The sequence below is a fragment of the Polistes fuscatus genome, unplaced genomic scaffold, assembly GCF_010416935.1.
Source record: "Polistes fuscatus isolate 324 unplaced genomic scaffold, CU_Pfus_HIC Scaffold8, whole genome shotgun sequence".
Lineage (NCBI taxonomy): Eukaryota > Metazoa > Arthropoda > Insecta > Hymenoptera > Vespidae > Polistes > Polistes fuscatus.
In genome coordinates, this window is record NW_025113162.1 from 1,476,287 (window position 1) to 1,500,135 (window position 23,849).

Below are 23,849 nucleotides of genomic sequence, written 5' to 3' on the forward strand. Positions count from 1 at the left end.
TCTTTCTTATAAATTATGAGATCCTTGTTGCATATTGCATTTTTAAATAGAGTGACCGTAAAAGCTTTTAGGTGGACCAAAATTTCTTAAATGATTTTAACACGTTGTTTACCATGTTAGTTTTACGTGTTTTGCTGTAGAAGCCCATAATTCTGATATTAGATATAAAAAAATAAAAATAGAGGATCTTCGTGGTCTCATAAATAGAACAAACGTTGGTTAAGGGTGACCGACAAGGATGTCAACGTGTTAAATATTAATTATTTTGTTTAGACACTTTTTACGCTAATATTTTTTACACATTGTACAACTACAAGTTTATTTCATTAAATTGTGAGTTTAAATAGGAGTCTAATGTATTTTTTAGTCGAATAATTAAGTTTTATAATCACTTATGAACTTCTGGTTCACCTAGAAACTTTTAGTCTGCACTTTATACTTACGTTGTACAAAAAACAAAAAAATGATTTGAAAAATGAACTCTGTGATTGTTGTGCCTTCGTCGTCGTTGTCGCCATGTTCTTCTTGCAATCTAATTTTTAAAAATCTTTACTCTTTTGCGAAGAAATACGAATGAAAAGAATTTATTTATTGAACTGCTATGTGCCTTATATATATCGAAACACATTCATACATATATAGAAATTTATAGGATTCTTAATTTCATCCATTTCTTCGAGAATATTTGATACCCTATACATATACATATTTCTACTACATAGAATAATAATAATAATAATAATAATAATAATAAGTATTATTATTATTGCCTTTATATTATATAGAAAAGATTTATCGCATGTATTTTATTATACGATCGAACAATTGCTATTAAAAGAGAACACGAACATATTAGTTTATATTAATAATTAATTGATTAATTAATTAATTACATAGGTATAAATATAGCAAGCGAAAACACAAATGTTAAATTCGCTTTTAAAGAACAGGATAAAAGATAATAATCGTTAAAAATGTTATCGCTGATTCTTTTTTTCAATTTTATTTTTTTTCTCTCTTTATTTCCTTTTTTTTCTTTTATTTTTATTATTTTTTTTTTTAATTAATTAATAATATTAACCGACCCTATCTAATTGATAGTTTTTAAGGTTCCATTGCAATCCTGCGGTCCCGTTTGTTGTAAGCTTTGTGCGCGAGTCTTTTTTTCTAAATCATTTTATTCTAATTTTTTTTTTTTAATAAATTTTTTCTCCCTTTCTTTTATTTTACGTTATTTTTGATTATTATGTTTTAAATACGTATCATCTCGCAACGCAGAGTATTTGAGGATACCATTTACCATCTTATGGAATATTATAAATAAATTAATATGTATTATATACAGGGTAAATCCAAAATTTTTAGATGATTTGAAGAATCAATTATTCTCTTCCGATATTTTTGAAACCTTGCTATATTACATTTTAAATAAAACTACCCTGAAAAAGTCTCGAAAAAGGGTAATTGATTTATATTTTTAAATTATCTAAAAACTTTTAGCTCATCCTGTATACACAAATTTATTTAAACGCATTTAAAACGCGTTTTGTAGAATAATTTGTTTTTCTCTATAACATATATATATTTCCTTTCTTTTTTATTATTATTTTTAATTTTGTTTCGTAGTGTCTTCGAACAAATTAATAAATGAATGAAATAAATCATCGATTCTTCCGAACAAAAAAAAAAGTACGCATAAGAATTATTTTTATTCGTTTAAAGCAATAATTATGGGATTCCTCAGAAAATAAATAAATAAATAAATAAATATATAAATATATTAATAATATCAACATTTACCTGAATAGATTGATTTTAGTTTTTAGGGCCGACGTTGTTGTTGTTGTTGATAGTGCTTGTAAGTTTATCAATAAAAAATATAAAAAAAAGTATAGAAAAAGTAAAAAAAAGAAAATATAATTTACGCAATGCGTAAAAAGAAGTAGCAATTAAATGGAAAAAACGTTGTTATTTTTTTGAATAAAATGCACTTGCAATGTCGTCGTCGGCCGACTTCGTGATATGCGAAGAGAGAATCATATTTCTTGGCGATATGTATGTATTATGTTACTCAGCAATTCTTTAATTACGAAGAAAAAGAATAAAAAATAAAAGAACAAATTATTTTTTTGCTGATAAGATGATAATGAGGATATATATATATATATATATGATTACGAACTCGAAATATACAGAAATATATTATGTTAGCGTTGTGTTTAGACAGATAATATTATATTATGATATGAAAATCATAAATAATGAATATGTATGTTATGTAAATATTTCTTTTTCTTTTTTCTTATCATTTATATAATATATTGTAAACCACTCAGTCTCATCATCCCATTTTTCCTTTCTCAAATATTCGCTGATTAATTTTGATTTGCAAGAGTATGCCGAGATAAAATATATGTGCCTTTTTTTAATAATAATAATAATAATACTAATAATAATAATAATAATAATAGTAATAACAATAATCGTGTAAACATAATTAAATAAAGATGCATATGCTGTAAAAGTGTGCTAAAAAAATTCTAAATTACTTTAAAAATCAATTATGTTTTATTAAATATGTTTTGGAATTCCATTTTTATGCAAAATTGTAAGACTCCATGTTTTGTTCATCAAATTACAACCCTAATCATAGTCTTGAAAGATCTTAAAAAAATAGTAATTAATTTTTAAAATCACTTAAGAATTTTTGGCCCATTCTTGAATCAAACTTGTGTATCTTGTCTCACAAGAGGAGAGCCAAGTTGACAGGATACCTTTTTTTTAAAAATTCTACACAGTGGTAAGCTCATTGAGTTTTATAGTTTTCTACACCGTGCTAGGCTCAAAACTTTTCAACCAATCGTCGTTCATGTAGCTCGGAACTTTTCAGTCTACCCATGCAAATCTTTTCTAGAATTTCTTTTCTTTTTAATTATACTATAACAAATTTATTTTTTTATTTAGCATGAAATGAACTGGTGTATAAGAATGTATGTGAATCTTCTTCCTTCATTTTCTTGGAAAAGGTTGAGTATTGAGTTTTACTGCAGGCACATTATATTGGATATATCCACATATCCTGATGGACCCCTAAAAAAATTGTAAAATGGAAAAAACATCGTTGTCTAATCCCTTTCTCAGTAATTTTTTTATTATAGCGGATTCCATAAAAATATTATGATGAAAGGCAAAGAAAAGTGTAGTTTTTCTTCTTTTTGTTTTTAAATTATCAAACTTTACTTCGGCACTCCAAGCACATTTTTGTTTTTTTGCACACATTGTCATATATTTTGCTCTTTACGTTGAATTCAGCCGATTGTACGAAAATTGCAGCGCATAGCCTTATTTCATTGGAAAGATTTAAAAGCGATTAAATATACATGAAATTTGTTTAAAAATTATGTAGATTTCGAATAGAGAGGGAGATTTCTTAATGGATGATCAAAACTGTGACTTAAAATTAAAAACGGCAAGACATTGTTTCTTGTGTATAAATTATAATTACCGCATTATAGTTGACAATCATGAAATTAATTACTATTTATCATAAACTATCAATGATTATTATTATTATTATTAGTATTATTATTTTTATTATCATATAATATCGTTCATCAGGATGTGTTTGTGTATGTGGGTGTGAAAGATTATTATTATCATTACTATTATTATTTATATTTATGTAAATATATTGAGACGATTGTCAACGTTAATTAATTATAAACAATGCTTTGGATATTTTTTTTTTCATTTTCTTTTTTTGTCATAAGCGTACAAATTTTTACACGAATTGAATTTCATTGAAAGCATAAATTCGTCTCTTACAATCGTAGACACATTTTATTTGTTTTTCATTTCTTTTTCTTTTTTTTGCACTTCGGTTTCACTGATGTACAATTTGCGTCCTTCCTTATCAATTTTTTTGCTTAATTTTTTTTTCTATACTTTATACAAGTTTTCTTTATTGTTTAAAAAACGAAATTCTTACAAATTCGTATATTGAAATGGTTTTTGTTGAAATTGCATTTAAAAAAACATTAATGTATAACTGAATTGATAAATGACGCCTATTTATCTATTTTATTTTTCTTAATGTTATTATGTGTACGTGTGAGTATGTACCTGTGTATGTATTTTATTGAACACGTTTTGTATAAAAAAGCTATAGGAATGAAATTATTTAAAGATTTTAGGAACGATAGGTATACTAATTACGAATGCTGATGAAAAAGCTTATTACAATAATACGAAGCGCGATTTGTTATTTTTATTCTTTTACAATATTTTTTATCAAGCATATTCACGCGAAAAAATAAAAAAGAAGAAAATTATTAAACGGGTATAATAATCGGGTATCGCACACTTGCACGATCGTACGCGAGAGATTTATAATTGGTGATAAAAAGATCAATGAGAAAATATGAGAAATAGAAAATAAAAATAATTTCGTTAATTAGCCGAGCTCACGCTTGGTTTAATATCACGCTCGATATGATTTTTTAAAATTTGAAGAAGAGAAAATGGTTCTTATTTAACATACATGTGTACACTTTTAACCCTTATAAATACATATATTTTAATACTTTTAAAAAATGTTTAAATAATTAAATCTAAGCATGGAATATTTTTAAATTTAATACTTAATAGTATAATTAATTATTTCAAATTCGATATAATTTATAATCAAGTAATAGTAAATTTTACAAAAATTGATAGAATAAAATTAAAAATTGATAAATCATAAAAGGGTTAAATATGCACACATGTTTATGCATGTGTCAAAGTTGAAATGAATTTGAACGTGTCGGCGAACTTGTCAACGTGCTCTGGCAGTGGTCACATATTTCTTTTAATCATAGCGTGAATAACAATTTTATTGATCGTTGTTCCCCCGTCTTTTCCCGTCAGTGTGTTAACCCTATTTTTCAATTTTCTTTACTTTCAATATAGACCAGCTCGTAAAGCGTTAAAGCAGCAATTCGTTAATATCCGGCGAGGTCGGCAAACGTCTGATCCATTTCGTCGGCGATGGCTTTGTACTTACAGCGCTCGTTTACCAGGACGTCTGTAATGGAGGGAACGTGCTATTAGTTTGGATGATTGTTAGTATTATAGATACATATTTTAGTGTTTTTAATATTATTAAGTTATGTAAGAGAGAGAGAGAGAGAGAGAGAGATTATCAGTTAGTATACCTTGAATTATTAGATTTTCAATTTTGGATAATGGTGTTCGAAGAGGATGGGTTGATTATCATTAATAAAAATAATAATTTAGGATAAGAATGATATTCAGAATTATAAGGGATTCTCGACCAACATCGCCGAGTTATTTAGTTTCTTTTTTATTAATTCTCTAGGTTAACTTATTATATGTAAGGATTAATATAAATTGTTTCAAATAAATCATTTCTGTTCTTTTTTGATTGCGAGAACAGTTTGTAACAATTTGAAATTTCGCGCTGACGAGATTCGAGTCGATTCCACGAGATGGCGACGCTGTCATCGAATGATCGTTCAGCGCGAAATTTTGAATGTAGAATGTGTGAGAGATTGTGAAAATATTCAAAAAAATAAAAACGACCCAAAATTAACGCGGAACGTATTTATATAATATACAACAATTAGACAGAGTTACATATAGTAAAATTAATTATGATATACATCGTGTGTATGTGCACATTTAAATATTTAAATATATTTATATATATTTTTGTAGTTCTTGTTGTTGTTGTTGTATGTATAATAGCAACCAGCCCGCGCCGTGAAAAAGGGCTAAACGACGATCGCGATATAACGCTTGTATCTTCTTTTGAATTTGATGTTTCATTAATTGAAATTCGACAGCAGGGGTTGACAGAAGAACGTGTCGAAAAGGAGGTCGAATTTAACCAACCAATTCGGTGAAGGTGAGATCCAAATCGTCGCAAATATATTTGTACTTCTCTTTCTCGTGGACGAGCTCGTCTGAAATGAATAGAAATTATTTTAGAAAAACAAAAAAATATATTTTACTTTTATTTAATGTATGAAATGACTTTTTTTTCTTTATTTTTTTCTTTTTTAAAGTAGGGCTCAGAAATAGATTTTTATTTCATTCTTCAAATATGAAGTAATCGAACAAATTAACGACATCATTGTTCCCTTATATTTATTACTATGAATATATGATTATTATGCATGTGTTTGGGTAAAATTTGCAAAGCTTCAATAATTTTTATGACTGGTGTGTTAAAAACTCAATTGTGAAGTAAGAAAAAAAAATAATTAAAATTATTTATTTATATATTAATAAAATATATATATAATAATATTATATTATAAAATATATATATTATAAAATATATATATAATAATATATATAATATTTATATATTAATAAAAAATTAAATAATTAAAATTAAAAAAGATAATTAAAAAAAAGCAGTAAAGTAAGTGTTAAATTGGTGTGTTTAATTTTTTAATGTTTGTTTTTTAATAGCGAAGCAATTATTGTGATGTTAAGAAACGTTAGAGCTTAATAAACTTACGGAATACGTGTTAAGAGAGCAAGCGAGACTGTAAGAAAGGTTTTTTTTTTTATATTGTTTTTTTGATTGGAGAAGCGTTAGAGGGGCGGTTAGTGGCGAATTAAACGCCGTAGAGTTCGAAAAATGCATTATCCAGTCCATCACCGATCTCCTTGAATTTCTCCTTCTCTACCACCATCTCATCTGCAAGCATTGGCAATGTTAATTTGGGAGGAAAAAGCATTATTATTATTTTATATTATTATTTCTTTTCAACTAATAATATATACGAACTTTATGTAAAAAGAAAAAAAATAATAAAAAACTATAATTAATATTTTTCTATTTTTGTTAAGGGTGGCTAAGCGTTTGAAATTCATTTATAATTATATCATTATTAATTATATGAAATCAATTATATAGAATCGATTATTATTATTATTATTATTTTTTGTTAACTAAATTGTATAAATCAGGGCATTTCAATGCAATCCAGACGATCCCATGTAGGGAGTTGCGTATCTGAATTTGGTGGTTATAGTAATTTTAGCAAAACTAAACAATTCCTGGACTCGTAATGACCAGAAATTATAATAATTCAAAATTACTTCAGCAATATTACATTTAAGTAATATTCGCTTGGTAAATAGGGCTCGTCAATTGGATAATTTTGAAAAGCCCCGATATAAATTATATTAATTATACAAGGTTTGTTAAATAAATTTCTAAATAATGTTACAAATTAATTACTCTTCTTTTGAAGATCTTTACTTGTAATTAATTTTTAAAATCATCTAGAAATGTTTTTTAACACCGTAAAAATAACATTTTAACACCGTATTAAAATAAACATCATGTATATTAAAACTATTATATAAGATTACCTAGTTATAAAACTAATATATATTAAAATATATTTTAAATAATACCCCTAATTCGTTGCACGTAATATAAAATAGATGATTCACAAATCGTTTCATTTTCATTTTATCCAATAAAAAAATTCGAGGTAAAAGGTAACGAGAGTGAGAGAAAGAGTACGAGGAATATTGAATATAATGATAAAAAAAAAAGAAAAAGAAAGAAAAACATTCGTCGTATTCCTTCTCTTAATAATTATCGGGAAATGTTAATTAGCAAAAAACAACAAGCAGGATAGTACTTACTCTTTAGACGATGATAACAGCTATCACGTAGTTCACTTTTCTTCGTGTTTGTACGACATGCAAGATCACAATAGGGGTTGTTTTTTTCTTTTCTTTTTTTTTAAAATGAACAGGCAGGCACAGCCAATTATTAAATATTTATGTGTAAATATAAATTACACGCGTAATCAGTCCCAACTGATTTTTATTTACGCTCTTAAAATTCTTTTTTATTATATCTTTTTCAATTCAATGTTAATTCAAGTTGATGGTGAGCAAAAATTAGAAGCAAAAAAAAAAAAGAAATGAAAATTTAAAAGAAAAAACGATTTTTAAAATCAGACAAAGAAAAGAAAAAAAAATAGAGACAACAACAAACTGCACACACACACTCGGGTTTTTCAAAATTAAAATATATATTATAAACAGTTTTTATATATAATAATAGCAATATATATGTATATGTATATAATAATAATCATTATTATTACAATGTGTTATTAGAGTGTTATTATTATCATTCCATTCGTTTATTTTAATAATTATTATTATTATTATTATTATTAAGTAAATTAATAAACTAAAAACTCATCTCTTTCGTAAACTTAATATTTTAATTTGCATTTCCCTTTCGTTCGTTTATTTGTTTCTTTCATTACTATATTATTATAATATTCGTTTTTTGTATTTTTAATGTCTTTTCTAAACATTCTCTTCGCAACTTATAGGAGTTTAAAAGGTGTGAGAAGGGGGGGAGAAGAGAAGGACGAGGAAGGGAAATTATATTTATGTGAAACAATGAATAAAAGAGAAAGAGAAAGAGAGAGTTAAGATAGTAAATGGAAAAGTTTAGTTTTCGGGATGTAATATAATTAATAAACAAAATTAATTATACGTTATACTAAATATTACGACTCGCGTTATTCGCGATTGTGCTTTTGCATTGTAAAATAAAAAAAAAAAGAAAGTTGTTTTTTGTTTTGCATTCCTTTGTTCTTTCATTCTCGCGGTGATTTATTTATAAAATTAATTAAGTAATTAATTAATTGTAGAGCGGTTCGATCCTCTCGCGGGCAATGATTATCCTCTTTCATTTAGTTTCTTTCTTTAATTTAATATTATTTTTTTTTTTATAATATTACAAAAAAAATCGCGCAAAGAAGAGAGTTTAATTTGATTGATGACTGATAATGAGAATCATTAAACGTGAATCGAAAATAAAGATTTTTTCTTTAACAATGATAACAATAGTAATAATAATAATAATAATAATAATAATAGCAACAATAACGATGATGAAATAACGAAGATTAAAAAAAATATTTTTTAATAAATGAATATGGGGAAAATAGCGGACGACGGTTAGGGGATGGTTTTTTTTTGGGAAGGTGGCTTAGGAAGGAAAGTATTAAATTTTGTTGTTTCTTTTTCTAACGAAGAGAGGACGAAACCGCTTGACGATTTGGCAGTGGACATCTCGTAATTAAATGCACGCTTTTTACTTTAAATTACTCATTCTCGTTATAATGAGAGAGAAAAAGAAAGGAAAGAAAGAGAAAGGAAGGGTGGTGGTGGTGTATATGTTTCGAAGGTAAAAGAGAAGAAAAGAGGAAAGTCATGCGACAATCCTTCTTCTTTCTCTTTCTCTCTTACCTTTTTCTGGATAGAATTGATTAAAAAAAAAATTTAGGAGGGAGGGATAAAAAAATAAATAAAAAATAATTGAGGTCCGCGAGAGAAACGAGCCCCGAGAGGAATGTAAGTATTATTATATTTATATTAATCATTCATCTCTTATATATCTTCGTAACGAGGAATGTTCCGACAACGAAAATAAACGAAGAGGGAGAGAGAGAGAGAGAGAGAGAAAGAGAGAGAAAGAGTAGCACACCTAATTTGTATACAGGGTTGCGTTAAATCCCATAAGTATCCTTGTATATATTAAAAGTTACTAAATCATTTTGGACAATTACACTTCTTTTATTTATTTATTTTTTAAATGACTTTTTAGGCTTGTAATTAGGCTTGTTTGTAGTTTAACAATATATGAAGATACAAAAAAATAATCATATATTTAATTTTTTACTTAGTAACTTTTGATCCATCAAGGAACTTTTAAGTTAACCATCCCCGTATTAAACATCCCTACATAGCCATAATAATTTTATCATTATGAACATCATTATAATTATTATCATCATCATTATCATTATTATTATTATTATTATTATTATTATTATTATTATTATTTTTATCATCGTGATCGTCGTAATCGAATCGAAATTCAATAATCGATAATACGAGACACGCATGGATTGAAACCTTTTTTGCCTATAATTTTTTTTATTATTTCTATCTCTTTCTTGCATACATTCGTCACATTTACTCTATACTTTCATCTCTCTTTCTCTTTCTTTCATTTTTTTGTTTGTTTCGTTCTTTCATCCACACACTGACATATACACCCACACACATTTGCACACGCATACGTACGTTCATATTAGCACTTGTAGCATACAATCAAACACATACACACGCACACAGTCAGACTGACTCTCGCAAAAGAGAGAGAAATATATATTTATTTATTTATATATATGTATATTATTCTTATTATTAATAATAATATTATTATTATTATTTTACTATTATTATTATTATTATTATTATTATTTCTACTTAAAGAGTGTGCACCCCACCACACGGAAAATAATCCGCACGCGAGAAGTAACGCGTACCGAATTATTGGAAAATAATTCAAATAATAATAATAATCGACTTATTTAATTATAACGCGTGGCTCGTTTCTCTTTCTCGCTATTATACGCTGCTGCTGCTGCTCCTCTGCTTCTTTTTTTGTGTTTTTTTTTTTTTTAATTATTAATTATTATTATCTTTTTTTTCGTTTCATTTTCATCGTATTTAATGTACGCGTTTGTGTTTGTGTGTATGTGTGTACGTGTATATCTGTGGTGTTTCTTTTTTTGGACTCAATTTTTTGAATTTTTATTTTACTTTTTCTTTTTTATGTGTATTATTATAATGTGTGTGTGTGTGTGTGTGTTTATGCGTGTATATTATCTTCCTCTTATTTTCATTGTTCTCGTTGTGTTGAGTTCTGTTGCATATATCTTTTTTAACGTTTTTGTTCGTTTTTTCATTTGTTTGTTTATGATCGTTTCGATATAGATTATTATTGTTATGATTTCACGAACGTCCAGACCAACCAACACAAGATCTACATGTTCTGGATGTCATGCAGGGTGGCTTCCATTTCCTCCTGGAGCAATTTGTTTTTCTCTCTCTCGGCGGCGAGGTCGTCTGTAAAGATCACCGGTTATAGAGGGAGAAAAAGGGCCAAGGGCCAAGAGACACGACGTATGCGCGCGACGGATCCATATAGTATTTTTTTTTTTTTTTTTGAATTAATTAATTATTATCGCATAATTTCTGTCGTTCAGAAATTTAATCTGATTTGTGAGTGATAATTATAGGCTGACAAACAAAGTTTAAGGTTGCGGCTTATAGTTATTTTTTTTAGGGGATAATGATTGAAGGGAGGTTGTGATGCAACAGGAAAAACACGGCACACGAACTTGCAAGAAAAACTGCACTTTAATTTTTTTTTTTTTAAAGAAAGAAGGCTTGCTTGATTTTTAATGTTACTGTTCAATTCACGATCGTCAATCATCGTGCTTCAAAATAATTTTATTAATTTTTTTATTTAATTTTCACAAAGCTTCTTCTTTGCGTCTAACAAAAATCCAATTTTATTTTCTATATTTATTATCGTAGAAAGTTATTACGAATTTTGTTGATTTAGTCATCGTGTTATCTAAATTTTTGTCATCGGAAAATTTTTTTTTCACGTTTCCAAATAGTTTTTATTTTCTTTAATTTAAATTCTTTTTTAATTTTCAAATAATTGGTTTTCTTTTTCTTTTTCTCTAAATTATACGCATGATTTATTGTTTATTAAAATTGGATTTTTATTGACAATTGTTCGAGTTGGTGTTAATGCGTTCGTAATTAAGAGCCGTATCCACAAATCAAACGTCGATTAAATGTTATTTTGATCAGTTAAAAGATAGTTTTTGCATGATATCCGATTACCTCGAGATATTTTTCTTTTCAAAATATAATATACGTGTGTATACAAGTATACACCTTTAAATTGATCTGAAATCTTGAAGAAATTTCAATCGACGGCAACGAGCGATACACGTTGTAGATAATCAAATATGATCGATTATGTTTGTTCTCTCTCTCTTTCTTACTATCATTGTATGTACATCATACATGAACAAAATAACAACGATGATTCAAAATATCGATGCTATATGATAATACATGCTTTTTAAATAAATTAGAATGTAGAACAAGAATGATACAAAATAATAATAAAATAGAATAAAATAAAATAAAATAAGAAAGGAAGAAAGAAAGAAAGAAAGACAAGGCGTGTGAAATTAAACAAAAATAAAATAAACAAAAATTCAACTAGTTTTTAATGTATAAAGTAAAAAAAAAAGATGTAACTGAAATGGTTTTTTTTTAAAAGAAAGAGGAAATGTTGCTGAAACAGAATCGAACTGATAAGGACGCGGTAAAAAATAAACGAAAGCCGCCATATTTTTTTTCTCTTTTTTTTTTCCCTTAAAAACGACGAGATAACCGACGAAGCTCGTCGTCTTGTTTATTTTGATTTTATACGCACCTTCGAGCCTGTCGACCTCCTTCTGGAGTTTCTGCACGGATCTCTCCGCGAACTCGGCGCGAGCCTCAGCCTGTAAAATGTTTCACAATTTAATTAGAATCAATTCGAAGTAATTATGATGTATTTTTTGTTCTCGTCGATTTCGAAATTAAATAAAAAGAAGAAAAATTCTTCGAAAAAAGAACTTACGAAATGAAATCAATCAAATTTGATATTCGATTGTAATAACAACATTTTTCAGATTTTTTCTCAAATGAATAAAAAGAAAAAGAAAAAAAGAAACATTTTAATTCAACATTATATCAATAAATTCGATTTGTGCAATTGCAATTGGAAATTTTCGAAATCGACGTCGTATATTTTCTTTCAATCGTATAGTATTATTGGTAAAATTTTCACACCATGCAAAAAAAGAGAATACACTCATTGGAAAATAAAAATCAATGAATTTGTTATTGTAGTTATTAATCTTTCTAACAATAAGTTTTAATAACTTTACTTTTGTAAGAATTATAATGAACGTTTTGTCTATGATTAAAAATTGATTAAAAATTTAACAACACTCGCATTCCTCGCATACCTGAAACGACGTGACATAATTCTTCCAAGGATGATGATAATATTACGTCACTTATCCTATATTTTATTTTTTCATTTTTGAATTTAAATAATCACGAAAAATGTACATAATAAATATTACTAGAAATATTTTCTATGCATCGTCGATCGTTTTAATATTTTTTTTTCTATATATTATCGTAACATTTATTTATTTTTATGCATACAAACATTTTTTACTAAATTTTATATATATGCAAATATAACTTAAATATTTTGTCTAACTTATTTTTTCATTACACATTTTCAATCATGCTTACCTCTTTCAACTGACTATCCAAGATCTTCACCTGTCCCTCGAACGTCTCCTCTCTCTGCGTCGCCTAATTTTAGTGAAGCGCACAAGATTGGACAAAAAAAAAAGAAAACACACGAGGCATCGTTAGTACAAGATTATTAAAAACGACAATTAGTTGTGTGTGTGTGTGTTGCTTTATATATTATTTTAATTATATTTATGTTGTTGGTGTATATACGTCTTATTAATGCTCTAAATTCGCTTGCAAAATTCGAACTTCGATGAAAAATGGTATATTTGTATATATAAAAAAAGAGTGGTGGTTGTGGGGGGGGGGTGGCAGGATCTGTTAATATTTTTTAGTACTACGATCTAATGCGATGTTGTCACAGCCGAAATCGATCCATTGAAACAAACCAAAAAAAAAAAAATAAATTATAAAAAAGGAAAAAAAATACAATAAAAAATAAATATTTAAATGAAAAAAGGAAAAAAAAAATGTAAATCAAGACAGAATAATGCAAAAGCGCAAGACACTCCCAAAGGATGTGTACCTCCTTTAGACGAGTGGTAAGGGTCTTAATTTGGTTCTTGTATTCCTCCTCGCGCTGGTTGGCCTACGTACAGTACATTACATTACATTTCTCGATAATAAATATATTTACAAAAAGAAGAAAGAAAAAAAAAAGGACGTTAATTAATCATGTAATCAAAATCTGATGAAATTGAGAATTAAACCAAAATATGTAATTAAATAGAGAAAAATTAAGAAAACAGAGAGAGAGAGAGAGAGCAAGATATAGTTTGTTTCCTTTTTCATTCGTTCGAATAAAAAAAACTCATTAATTAAGCGACTACAGATACTTGAAAATACTTGTAATTAACCCTTTCGTTATCCTTCTCATTAAAACCGCGAGTAATTAAAATTATTGATTATTTTTTGTTCCTATAATTTTCATTAACCAATCTTGTGAGAGGTAAAATTTAAATCCGAGGTTGCATTATAACTGATTATTCACCGAGACTCTTATAATCGAGTATTAAAAAATGGAGATATAAGATATCATTTGTATTTGCAATTTGTTGGTATTGGTATTGATTTTTGAATTGTTTGTTTTACCTTTTCTTCCGAGACCTCGAGGGATTTCAGGTTATTACCGACCACGCGCAATTCTTCCTCAAGCTCGACGATTTTGCTGTAAAAAATTCAAACAAAAGCCATCGTAAAATAGTTAACAGAATTTCAATTATATTTTGCCCCCCTTTCCCGTTACCCCGATCTTTTCGACGATCGAAATCTCATAATCACAATAACAAAAACAACATACTTGTTTTATCTTCTTTCGATTTATTGTATGATAATTAAAAATTCTTGTCAATTCGTTGTACAATCAATTTAAATGTTTCTACAAATTGGAGGGGGAGTAAAAAGAAAACGAATTACTATTCCATACCCATGATTTTTATATTTGATCGCGAACAATAATAATAATATTAATAATAATAATTAATAAAAATCTTTGTAATCTTTGAGAAATCGATCGTACGACGAAGAACATCGACGAGGAATGGTAATGGCGGAAAAAGGAAAAAATAAAAATAAATTTGAGTCAAGAAGGATAGATAGATGATAGATAGATAGATAGATAGATAGAGATAAGAAGATAGTTAGAAGAAAGAAAAAGATCATGCAAAATGCGGGTGGTCCCACTTACGCTTCCGACAACTCTGCCTTTTCCTCGGCCCTTTCAAGGTCCTGCTCCATCATGACTAGTTTCCTCGCGACCTGTGATCAACAGCCACACGTGTCATGCGAAAGAAGCAAGAGGGTTGATTATGAGAGGATTTATTAGATGACAAAAATAAAAAGAATATGAGATAAGACAGTGATTAAATAAAATATTAACACATTCTTGAACCCCCTCAATAACGTGAATTTTTGATATTTTCTGTTGTTATTATGCTTTATTACTTCTATTCCAATTAATATTTTGTAAGAAAAATTTAATCAAATATATTCGGAAAGTAAAATAGTTTGATAAAATATATATTTCATGATATAACCGTCAAGAATGCATTAACATTTCTATGTGTGTTTATATATGTGTGTGTGAGAACGTGTATCAGCGAAAATAATAATAAAACAAAATCAAAAATTACAGATAAACGATTATAAAAGATATGATCAAACTTTGGTGTGGTGGGGGGTAGAACAATTAAATTTAGAATAATAAATTGGGGGGGAAGAAGAAAAAAACAATAGAAAAAAAATATTTAAAAATTAGAAATCGTTTGTGAACATATGAATATGTATATGCGTTAACGTTCAGTCTCGCATGCAGAATAAAACGAGACGCTAGGGGATATTAATTCTTCAGCTATCACACACACGTTGATACTGACTCCTCCTTGTCTCCTTCTCATATTCGTCCTCATCCTTTGCACGGTTGTTGCTTTTCTTTTACGTTTCCATCTCCTCCTCCTACTCCTCCTCCACCTCCTCCTTATGTCTCGTCGTTAGCTGTTAAATTATTCATGACACTCGCAGTGCACTCCGTGCCGTGTGATAAATAAACATTTCATGTCGGCTGCGCTTTGCCTCTTATTCGTGGCCAAAAAAAGAGAGAGAAAGAGAGAGAAAGAAAGAAAAAAAGAAAACAAATTTCTTTTTTCACTTTGTCTTACACGTTGATCTGAATCTCATGTGAAAAAATTAATTATTCCATAAGGGTTTTGCATAAATTTTGCAGGGTCGGATGATATTTTAATTAGAAAACTCAAATGTTTTTGTAGATGAAAATATTTCTTTTTTTTTTAATTATATGCAAGTGGTTAAATAATTTATTTTAATATTATCTATTTTCTTTTTTGTTTGTTTAAATAAAATAACACGTTTTTAAATAGCATTACGGTTCGATTTGATAATCCCACCCTGTACTTTTATGAAGAAAAAAATTTGGAATTTGTAAATATTTTGTTTGTATTAAGAAAAAAAAAAAGAAATCTCTCTCGCTTGTAATTGGTCACGAACATACTTCTAGGGAAATCACGTTTATTTACTTACGATTTATGATTACGGTATATTAATATTATTAATGAAACAAACTGATCAAAGTATATAAAGTCAAATATGGACAATTTTCTTAGATTTCCCTAGACGAACGCATACTTTAAATTAGTGTTGTATAAGCTTACGGAATAATTTGAATACGCACGCAAACACAATCATACATAAACGCAATAAATGTCGTTATTACGACAACGTCTGAAAGTGAAAGAATTAATAATAACGTCGCACGTGCAGCGGGGAAAAAAGTCATAGACGAAATCAAATTAATCGAAGATAAAGATGGAAGAATAGACAGAGAGAGAAAGACAGACAGAGAGAGAGAGAAAGAAAGAGAGAGAGAGAGAGAAGTATCATTTAAAAAAAAGTAAAGACAATATTTCTGAGGATGTAATAAAATACATTGAGCAGAACAACATCGAGATGACGTAATTAATAAACATAGCGGCTAAAAATCGAGCGAGCATCATCAAAGATATTCTAAAAAACATTTTCTTTTTTTTTTCTTTTCTTTTGTTACGCATTTGATCGTTGTCTTTTTAATGATTTTTCGTGAGCATAAACGGTAGTAGTGGTAATATTGGTGAGTGATGGCAAAGGGGGGCGGGGGTCTGTGAGTGATGGTGCGAGGCATAAAAATACATAAACTCGAAATAGAAAACATTTGCAACATTCGTTAGAAATATCGGGTTTGAGTTCACACCGAGCGAAAGAAGAAGTGGGGAAAAGTAAAGACGAGGGAAGAAAGGTTGTTTGTTGTTGGGCGAATGATTTTGAGATTTTTGGAAGGAGATGGGGGAAAATAAAAAAACGTAATAATGAAGAGAGAGAGAGAGAGAGAGAAAAAAAATTATTCGGATTTTGAAAAACGGATGCTTACGACTCTCCGGCCTCGGCGCGTTCCTCGGCACGCTCAAGATCGGCCTCGACCATGGCCAATTTACGGGCAACCTGTATATAAACGACACATACACTCGTTTCTTCCCACCTACTATTTGTTCTCTGTGTTAGGATTATTATTTTCTTGTTTTTTTGTTTTTCTTTTCTTTTTTTTTTTTTTTCAATTTTTGCAATTATTTTTTTGTCAATCGGGGTTAAATCGAATTCCATTCGTTCACACGTTATTTTTAAGCTTTTCTTTCTTTTTTATTTCTTTTTCAGGAATACGTTAATATCTTTCGTTTCGATCAAACGCGATTGGAAGAATAATTGAGATTATTAAGAATTGAAATAATTAAAATAACGTTTTGTATTATTTACAAATTTAAAACAATTTTTAATTATTATTAATATCGATTTTCTTCCGATCACGTTTTTATATTTTTCTATATTTTTTCATTTTAAGGATTATAAAACAATATTGATACACATTTCGATTATTGTGGAGGAGCAAAAATATGTAGGATTCGTATTTCAAAATGATATTATACATAAAATTTCATTTATTCTCGTCCATAATAATCTTTTTGTGGATCATGCACGAACCTCCAAGCAAGCATGACGTAACGCACGCGTTAAACTGTTTCATCCTTGAAAAACATGAAACATTGTCGGTGCTATTAATTAATCTGCTATAAAAGCAAAATAATTACCTATAATTAGGTTCGTAGTTTTATTTTTTTTCTTATTAATTGATAAAAAAAATTAAATAAATTTACTGTCATTGTGTATCGAATTTTTATTAATTTTATAATCACGTAATACATAAAAAAAAAAAGAAAAAAAAAATAAGAGAAGAAAATTAATCATGCTTGCTGGAAAGTACAAAAGCGTAGGAAATTTTTAATTTAGATAAACAAAAAAATGAAAAATAATAAACGCTTAAAAAATATGGCTTCTATAAACTCGATTGGCAAGTTAAAAATCGTTCAATTCGTTAGAATAAATCATGACAATAAAAACGCACGCATACAAGCATCTATCTAAAGAAATGTAACAACACCATTGGTTAGATCGTTAATTAGAAATAATTAAAGGCAGGACACGTATATCCGGTAGTCGTAGATCTAACAACACTACCGTAGTGGGGGTCTATGTATTATTGATGATTATCACCAATGAAACCGCAAATCTTATGTTAAAAATGCACTCACACGGCATCGTTAGTTTTCTAATGCAAAAAAATCTTGATTAACAACAACGATGTTGACGCTAGAAGTCGTAATTGGAGAACTTAATTAGGGAATGATTAATACGCGTGAATTACTTGAAATTACAGAGAAATAAAAGCTGAAGGGGGGAAAACATATTTATTCGTTAACGAATTCTAACTTGAATTGTTCAGAAAAAAATTTAAAAATTAAAAACCACCAACCCAATGTTACTTAATCAAAAACTTATGTTTCCTTAATTTGTAATTCTATATATTTTTCTTTTAAATTTGATTTATATATCTTTTCAAAATGTTATATTCCTATTTATATTTTGTTGACATCTCTGTAATTTCGAAACAATCATTTTTCGCAGGACACCTACCACAAAAAAGAACGGTCACTGTCTCTGAGACCCCTGTCGTGATTTTTTTTTTCTTCTCTTTTTAAATATCAATTTTCACACGAATAAACGTTCCGAATTTCATAAAAAAAAAATAAAGTAAATTTATATAATCAACAAATAACGTGAGAGTGTTTAGTCGTGATAAAGTGTAGAATAAATGTCCTGTCTTTGGACGAAAGCAGCACCATGATTAAATTATTTTCTACCATACGTTCTTTTTTTTTAACGATTTCTTCTCTCCGTAATATAACACAGAAGAAGAGGGGTGAAAAAAACCAACAAAATACCCCATAAGAAATAAGAAACACTAATAGAATCGCGAACAAATTTCATGATGATTTTAAACGTTGTTCAATTAGGATGAAACAAAATGTTCGATGCGAAGTATACGAACCGGACACTTTTTTCTTTTTTTTTTTTTAAACAAAACACTTTTTCCATCCCTTATTTTTTTTTTTTTTTAAATAAAATCACAGACGCTTTTATCACTCATTCCAACGAAGTTATCTTCGTTCCTCTTAAATTCACGAAGAGGAAGAAGAAACATTTCGTAATCACTGCACTTTTCTTTTTCTGATTCATTTCGCGAACCGTTTACACATCGAACGATAACAACATTACCAACAACAACAACATCATCATCTTTATCATCATCATCAACAGGTCGACGATTATATTTTCTTTTTCTTTTATATCATTTTGGCATCACAGATCAAGTATCTATCATATTAAAAAAAAAAACTTTTCCTCCCGCGTTATTTTGATCACTTGAAGTTTCGAACAAAACGGATAACAAAATGGGCGGGAAAAATTTGATATTTGTCGAAAAGATTCTGCAACCAAGATTTTCTATCGATCTCGCGATGAAGACACAAAAACAATGGAGGAAAAAAAGTTTATCGACGTTATGGGAGACTTGGGGTTTGATTAGGATACAGATCATCTAATTTGATTATCTATTAGATATAGATAATCGAAGTAAAGTGGGCGAAGATTGAGAGATGGAATTAAAAAATAAAAAAAAGTAGACGAAGAAGAAAGAAAAGAAGAAATAAAAAATTAGGTTGGATATTTTTAGGCACTATTGTTAGGATTATCAACTAGGAACCATCATCGTCATCGTTAACGGCATCGTCATTATCGTGATTATTATCATTGTCACTGCAGCTTGCACGCACGAAACTCGTGGGCTCGCAAACCTCATCGTATTTCTTGTCAGCTTCTTCGGCTAGGAACCTTGCCTCCTTCAACTGATTCTCAAGGGCGTCCATACGCTCTTCATCCGCCAAGCTGCGGTTCTCGAGAATCTTGCGGGCTCTTTAAATGTGGAAACATGTCGATAAAACACGACACAGACAAATGTTACAATTACACGAAATTCATTGTAATAATATTTAATTAATATACTCGGTGTGTGCTAGAGAGAATTAAAAATTATACAATAATTCACACGGAGTATAAATAATTGATGACAATGAGATGAAAAAAAGAAAAAAGGAAAGATATAACTCTTATATTATATCTATAATTAATAATAAATTAATTAATTTTTGTCTCGAGTACATCCGAGGCGAATTTCTGCTCTGCTTACTGAAGAGTACCTAAAATAATTGATCCTGTGAAGAGTCGAACCAATGTACAAAAATATTCATTCGTTTTGATTATACACGTATAGAATTGAATTATATAATTTTGATCTAATTATAATGTCGATCAACATTTTAGGAAATTTTTCTTTGGTTCGACTCTTATCGAGAAAGGAACAAAGGTCGTATGCAAATATATATATATATATATATATATATATATAAATATATATATATATATATATTTTGGTTGTAAAAGTGTTCTTTGTTCTCTGGCGTACGTGACCCACCTCCTCGTATTTCTTATCCGCCTCTTCGGCAATCAATTTAGCCTGTGCTAGCTGTTGCTCCAACAAGGATACTCGGTCATCCTCCATGTTGGTTCGGTTTTCGAGTGCCTTGCGTATCCTAGCGATCGATTATTTTACGATTTTTAGTTTATTTTCTCTCGCCGTTGAAAGAAAATTTCTTCCAGTAAATTTAACGAAATTAAAAAAAAAAAATAATAAAAATAAAAAAAAATATAAAATAAAACAAATTTTGTTTTTTAATCATTCTTGAATTAATTTTGGCAATCATAACTTTGAAGTTCACTCGATAATAATTAAAATTATTAAGAATTGTTAATATATTCAAATAATTAATTTAAAATTGAAATATAAGTTTCAAGATAATATTTTTTGGATGAATCAAGTAAAGAGAGAAAAAAAAAGATTGAATTTGAATGAGTATAATTATCTGATTGCAAAATCGTCAATCCTATTAAACACACATATCGTTGTTTTATCGGAAGACGACGATAAATGGAAAGCAAGCATGATATTTAAAGAATGAGCTCATATTTCCGATTATGAGAGACTGACTACCGATGCTAAACTTGGAACTTCAAAGTCCTTGTTGAGGATATTACGATAACTTCTTGATTCATGTTCATATATATACTAATTTATGGCTTATAAAAAAAGGAAATTTAATTTTTAATGGTAAAAGATATAAAAATAAAAAAAAAAATAAGAAAAAATTATAGAGTATTTTATTAATGATTCTTTCAACGTCGAAATGTTAATTAAATATTAGTTAATGTTTCTTAATCTAAAATTTGTTTATAGAAGAGCGAGCAACATTTAATTTAAATTTAGTATTATTTTGTTTATAAAAAAGAAACATTACTTCTTTTTTTTTATCAATAATTATAAAATATTACAATTATCAAAATTATTTTCAATCGTAATTTATTTAATAATTTTTTCTTACATAATTGGATGTAAATTTTAACTTTGATGTTACTCAATAAATAAATACAATTAGATCCTTTTTTGAATAAAGTGGATGAAATTAATTGAATGTCTAGGTTGTATCCGAGAAATAATTGAGTCAACGATGATTTTATACCCACACGTATGAGACAACTTTATGTAACGAACATCTTTTTTTTGAACACGTACTTAAGTATATGTAAGAATATACGTGCATGTAGACGATCGGAAAACATAACTATTATAGTTCGGTGCGTTTAACGCTTGATTCACCACTATTATAAGCAACTATATATATATATATATAAGTACGTAGCATTTACTATCGATTAACCATCGATCTGAATTAAAAGAGCGACTTTATTATTAAATATATGAACGTTTATTTTTTCGATCATCATATGCCAAAGTGTTAGTTTAAAAATAAAATGTGTTCTATAGTGAAGATAACAATTTCCTCGCTCTCCTACGTTTATATCAATTTTTCTTCTTGGTTTCATTTTTTTTTTAAAATGTCGCAGATCGTTAAGATGTTAGACTTTGTTAAAATCATTCTACAACGTTTAAGGTTTCCATAAAGATAAAAAACGAATTTAATTTTGCATTCCTATTTATTTTTTTTAAACTTAATTATAAATGAGCAATGGTTTTGTAAAAAAAAAAAGAATAATAAGTTGTGATTTGTATTTGTTTGTTTTTTCGTTTTTTATCTTTATTATCATTATACTATTTATCTAATTCTAATTTAAAATGATAGATCTGTTATTTATTCATTTTGAATCGAATAATTTTTGATCAGCTTTTATCAGGAATTTCTAATTTTTTCTTCAAATGATAATAATTTATTTAATGATTGCAATACTTAGAATGATTGATAAATTGGCCGTTGATAATAAAAGTGACTACAGGTCATCTATTTCTTATGTTTGAAATATATTTTAACATTCGAGTTTAGATTATACACAAGATTTTAAGAATAAAGCACAGAACAAAAAAATAAACATATAAAATACTACAAAATATTTTTATTAATAAAAATAGTAATATGAATAAATAACATCTCTATTGTAAAAACTGAGAATACTCCAATGTATCGATAATTATAAATAAATCAATGCAATAAAATCATGTGAACGAACAATCTTAATTTTATACTTGCAATTAACTAAATATTTGTATTTTTAGATTTCTTTTTTTTTTTTTTGGAGAAAAAAGAAACTATCAATTCATTGGAATGAAAAAGTATCTAAGATATACATCTTATTTTTTCTTTTTTGATATTCTTATCACGAATGAATATTTTGAAATAAAAAATGATAAATGCTCGCTTACCGTTCGCTTTCATCTGCTGCTTGAGATGCCTCTGCCAATTTGGCAGTGGCAGTAGCAAGACGTTCCTCGGATCTTTCGAGGTCTTCTTCCAAAAGTTGAATACGACGATTGAGTGCAGCGACTTCGGATTCGGCCTGGAGAAATAAAAATAGAAATACAAACTTTAGATTAAGATATTAAAACCACCAAAACTTGTACAAATATAACTTATTTTTTGCAAAAATTTATTCTATCATTTTTCTATCATATTAAACAATAATTTACATTGATAAATCGTATAATATAATTTTTACTTTTTAATCAATAAATTATATAATAATAATAATAATAATAATATAATAAAAATAATGCAAACGAGTCCCAACATCGGTTACTCGGTCGATAAAATAAAACACAAATCCATTGAAAAAAATTAATTTGAATAAAAAAAAAAGGTAGAACGAATAAAAAATTAATTTTACAAATTTAATTTAGTTTCTCGTTGACCGACTTAACTATAACGAAAATTTCTCTTTTAATTCTTAACGCCACGGCACGTGATTAAAGTCCATTCTAACGGACTATATACACGGCACGAGATCGTCAAGGTCTTTGAGCGCATATCAATGACCTAAGCTTCCTTCGGCTAACGCATTACATCAACGAGTTTAATAGCACGACTAGTCATTAACTATTATATTCTATTCGACACCTACGATTCTAAAAAAAAGGTTACAAATACATTTGCATTTAAATTTATCAATAAGTATTAATCATTTTTGTCGATTAATTTAAACGAATGAATTGACCCAATTAATTTTGCATACAAAATTGACAGAATTAACATAAGCCAAAAATAATTTAAAATGGCGCCGTTATAAGGGTCAATGTTTGTTTTTTTTTTTTT

General features: G+C 27.9%; 1 protein-coding gene across 15 annotated transcripts in view; it reads right to left on the reverse strand.

Annotated features, from left to right (window-relative positions):
• Positions 1 to 4,929: 4,929 nt before the first annotated feature.
• Positions 4,930 to 23,849, reverse strand: part of LOC122525079 (tropomyosin Per a 7.0102) — a 37,945-nt gene continuing 19,025 nt past the window's right edge. For 2 of the 15 annotated variants that reach the window (XM_043647673.1, XM_043647670.1), the window contains 7 exons: positions 22,964 to 23,097; positions 19,989 to 20,106; positions 17,174 to 17,244; positions 14,347 to 14,422; positions 13,781 to 13,843; positions 12,371 to 12,440; positions 4,930 to 5,065 (listed from right to left, as the gene is read on the reverse strand). In XM_043647673.1, coding sequence (XP_043503608.1) covers positions 4,983 to 5,065; positions 12,371 to 12,440; positions 13,781 to 13,843; positions 14,347 to 14,422; positions 17,174 to 17,244; positions 19,989 to 20,106; positions 22,964 to 23,097 — 615 coding nt within the window. In that variant the 3' untranslated portion in view covers positions 4,930 to 4,982. Of the gene's footprint in view, positions 5,066 to 5,589; positions 5,967 to 10,744; positions 10,975 to 12,370; positions 12,441 to 13,248; positions 13,312 to 13,780; positions 13,844 to 14,340; positions 14,423 to 14,941; positions 15,013 to 17,173; positions 17,245 to 19,988; positions 20,107 to 20,665; positions 20,784 to 22,963; positions 23,098 to 23,849 lie in introns of those variants that run through there. The other 13 variants (XM_043647677.1, XM_043647671.1, XM_043647676.1 and 10 more) reach the window with 11 other exon arrangements.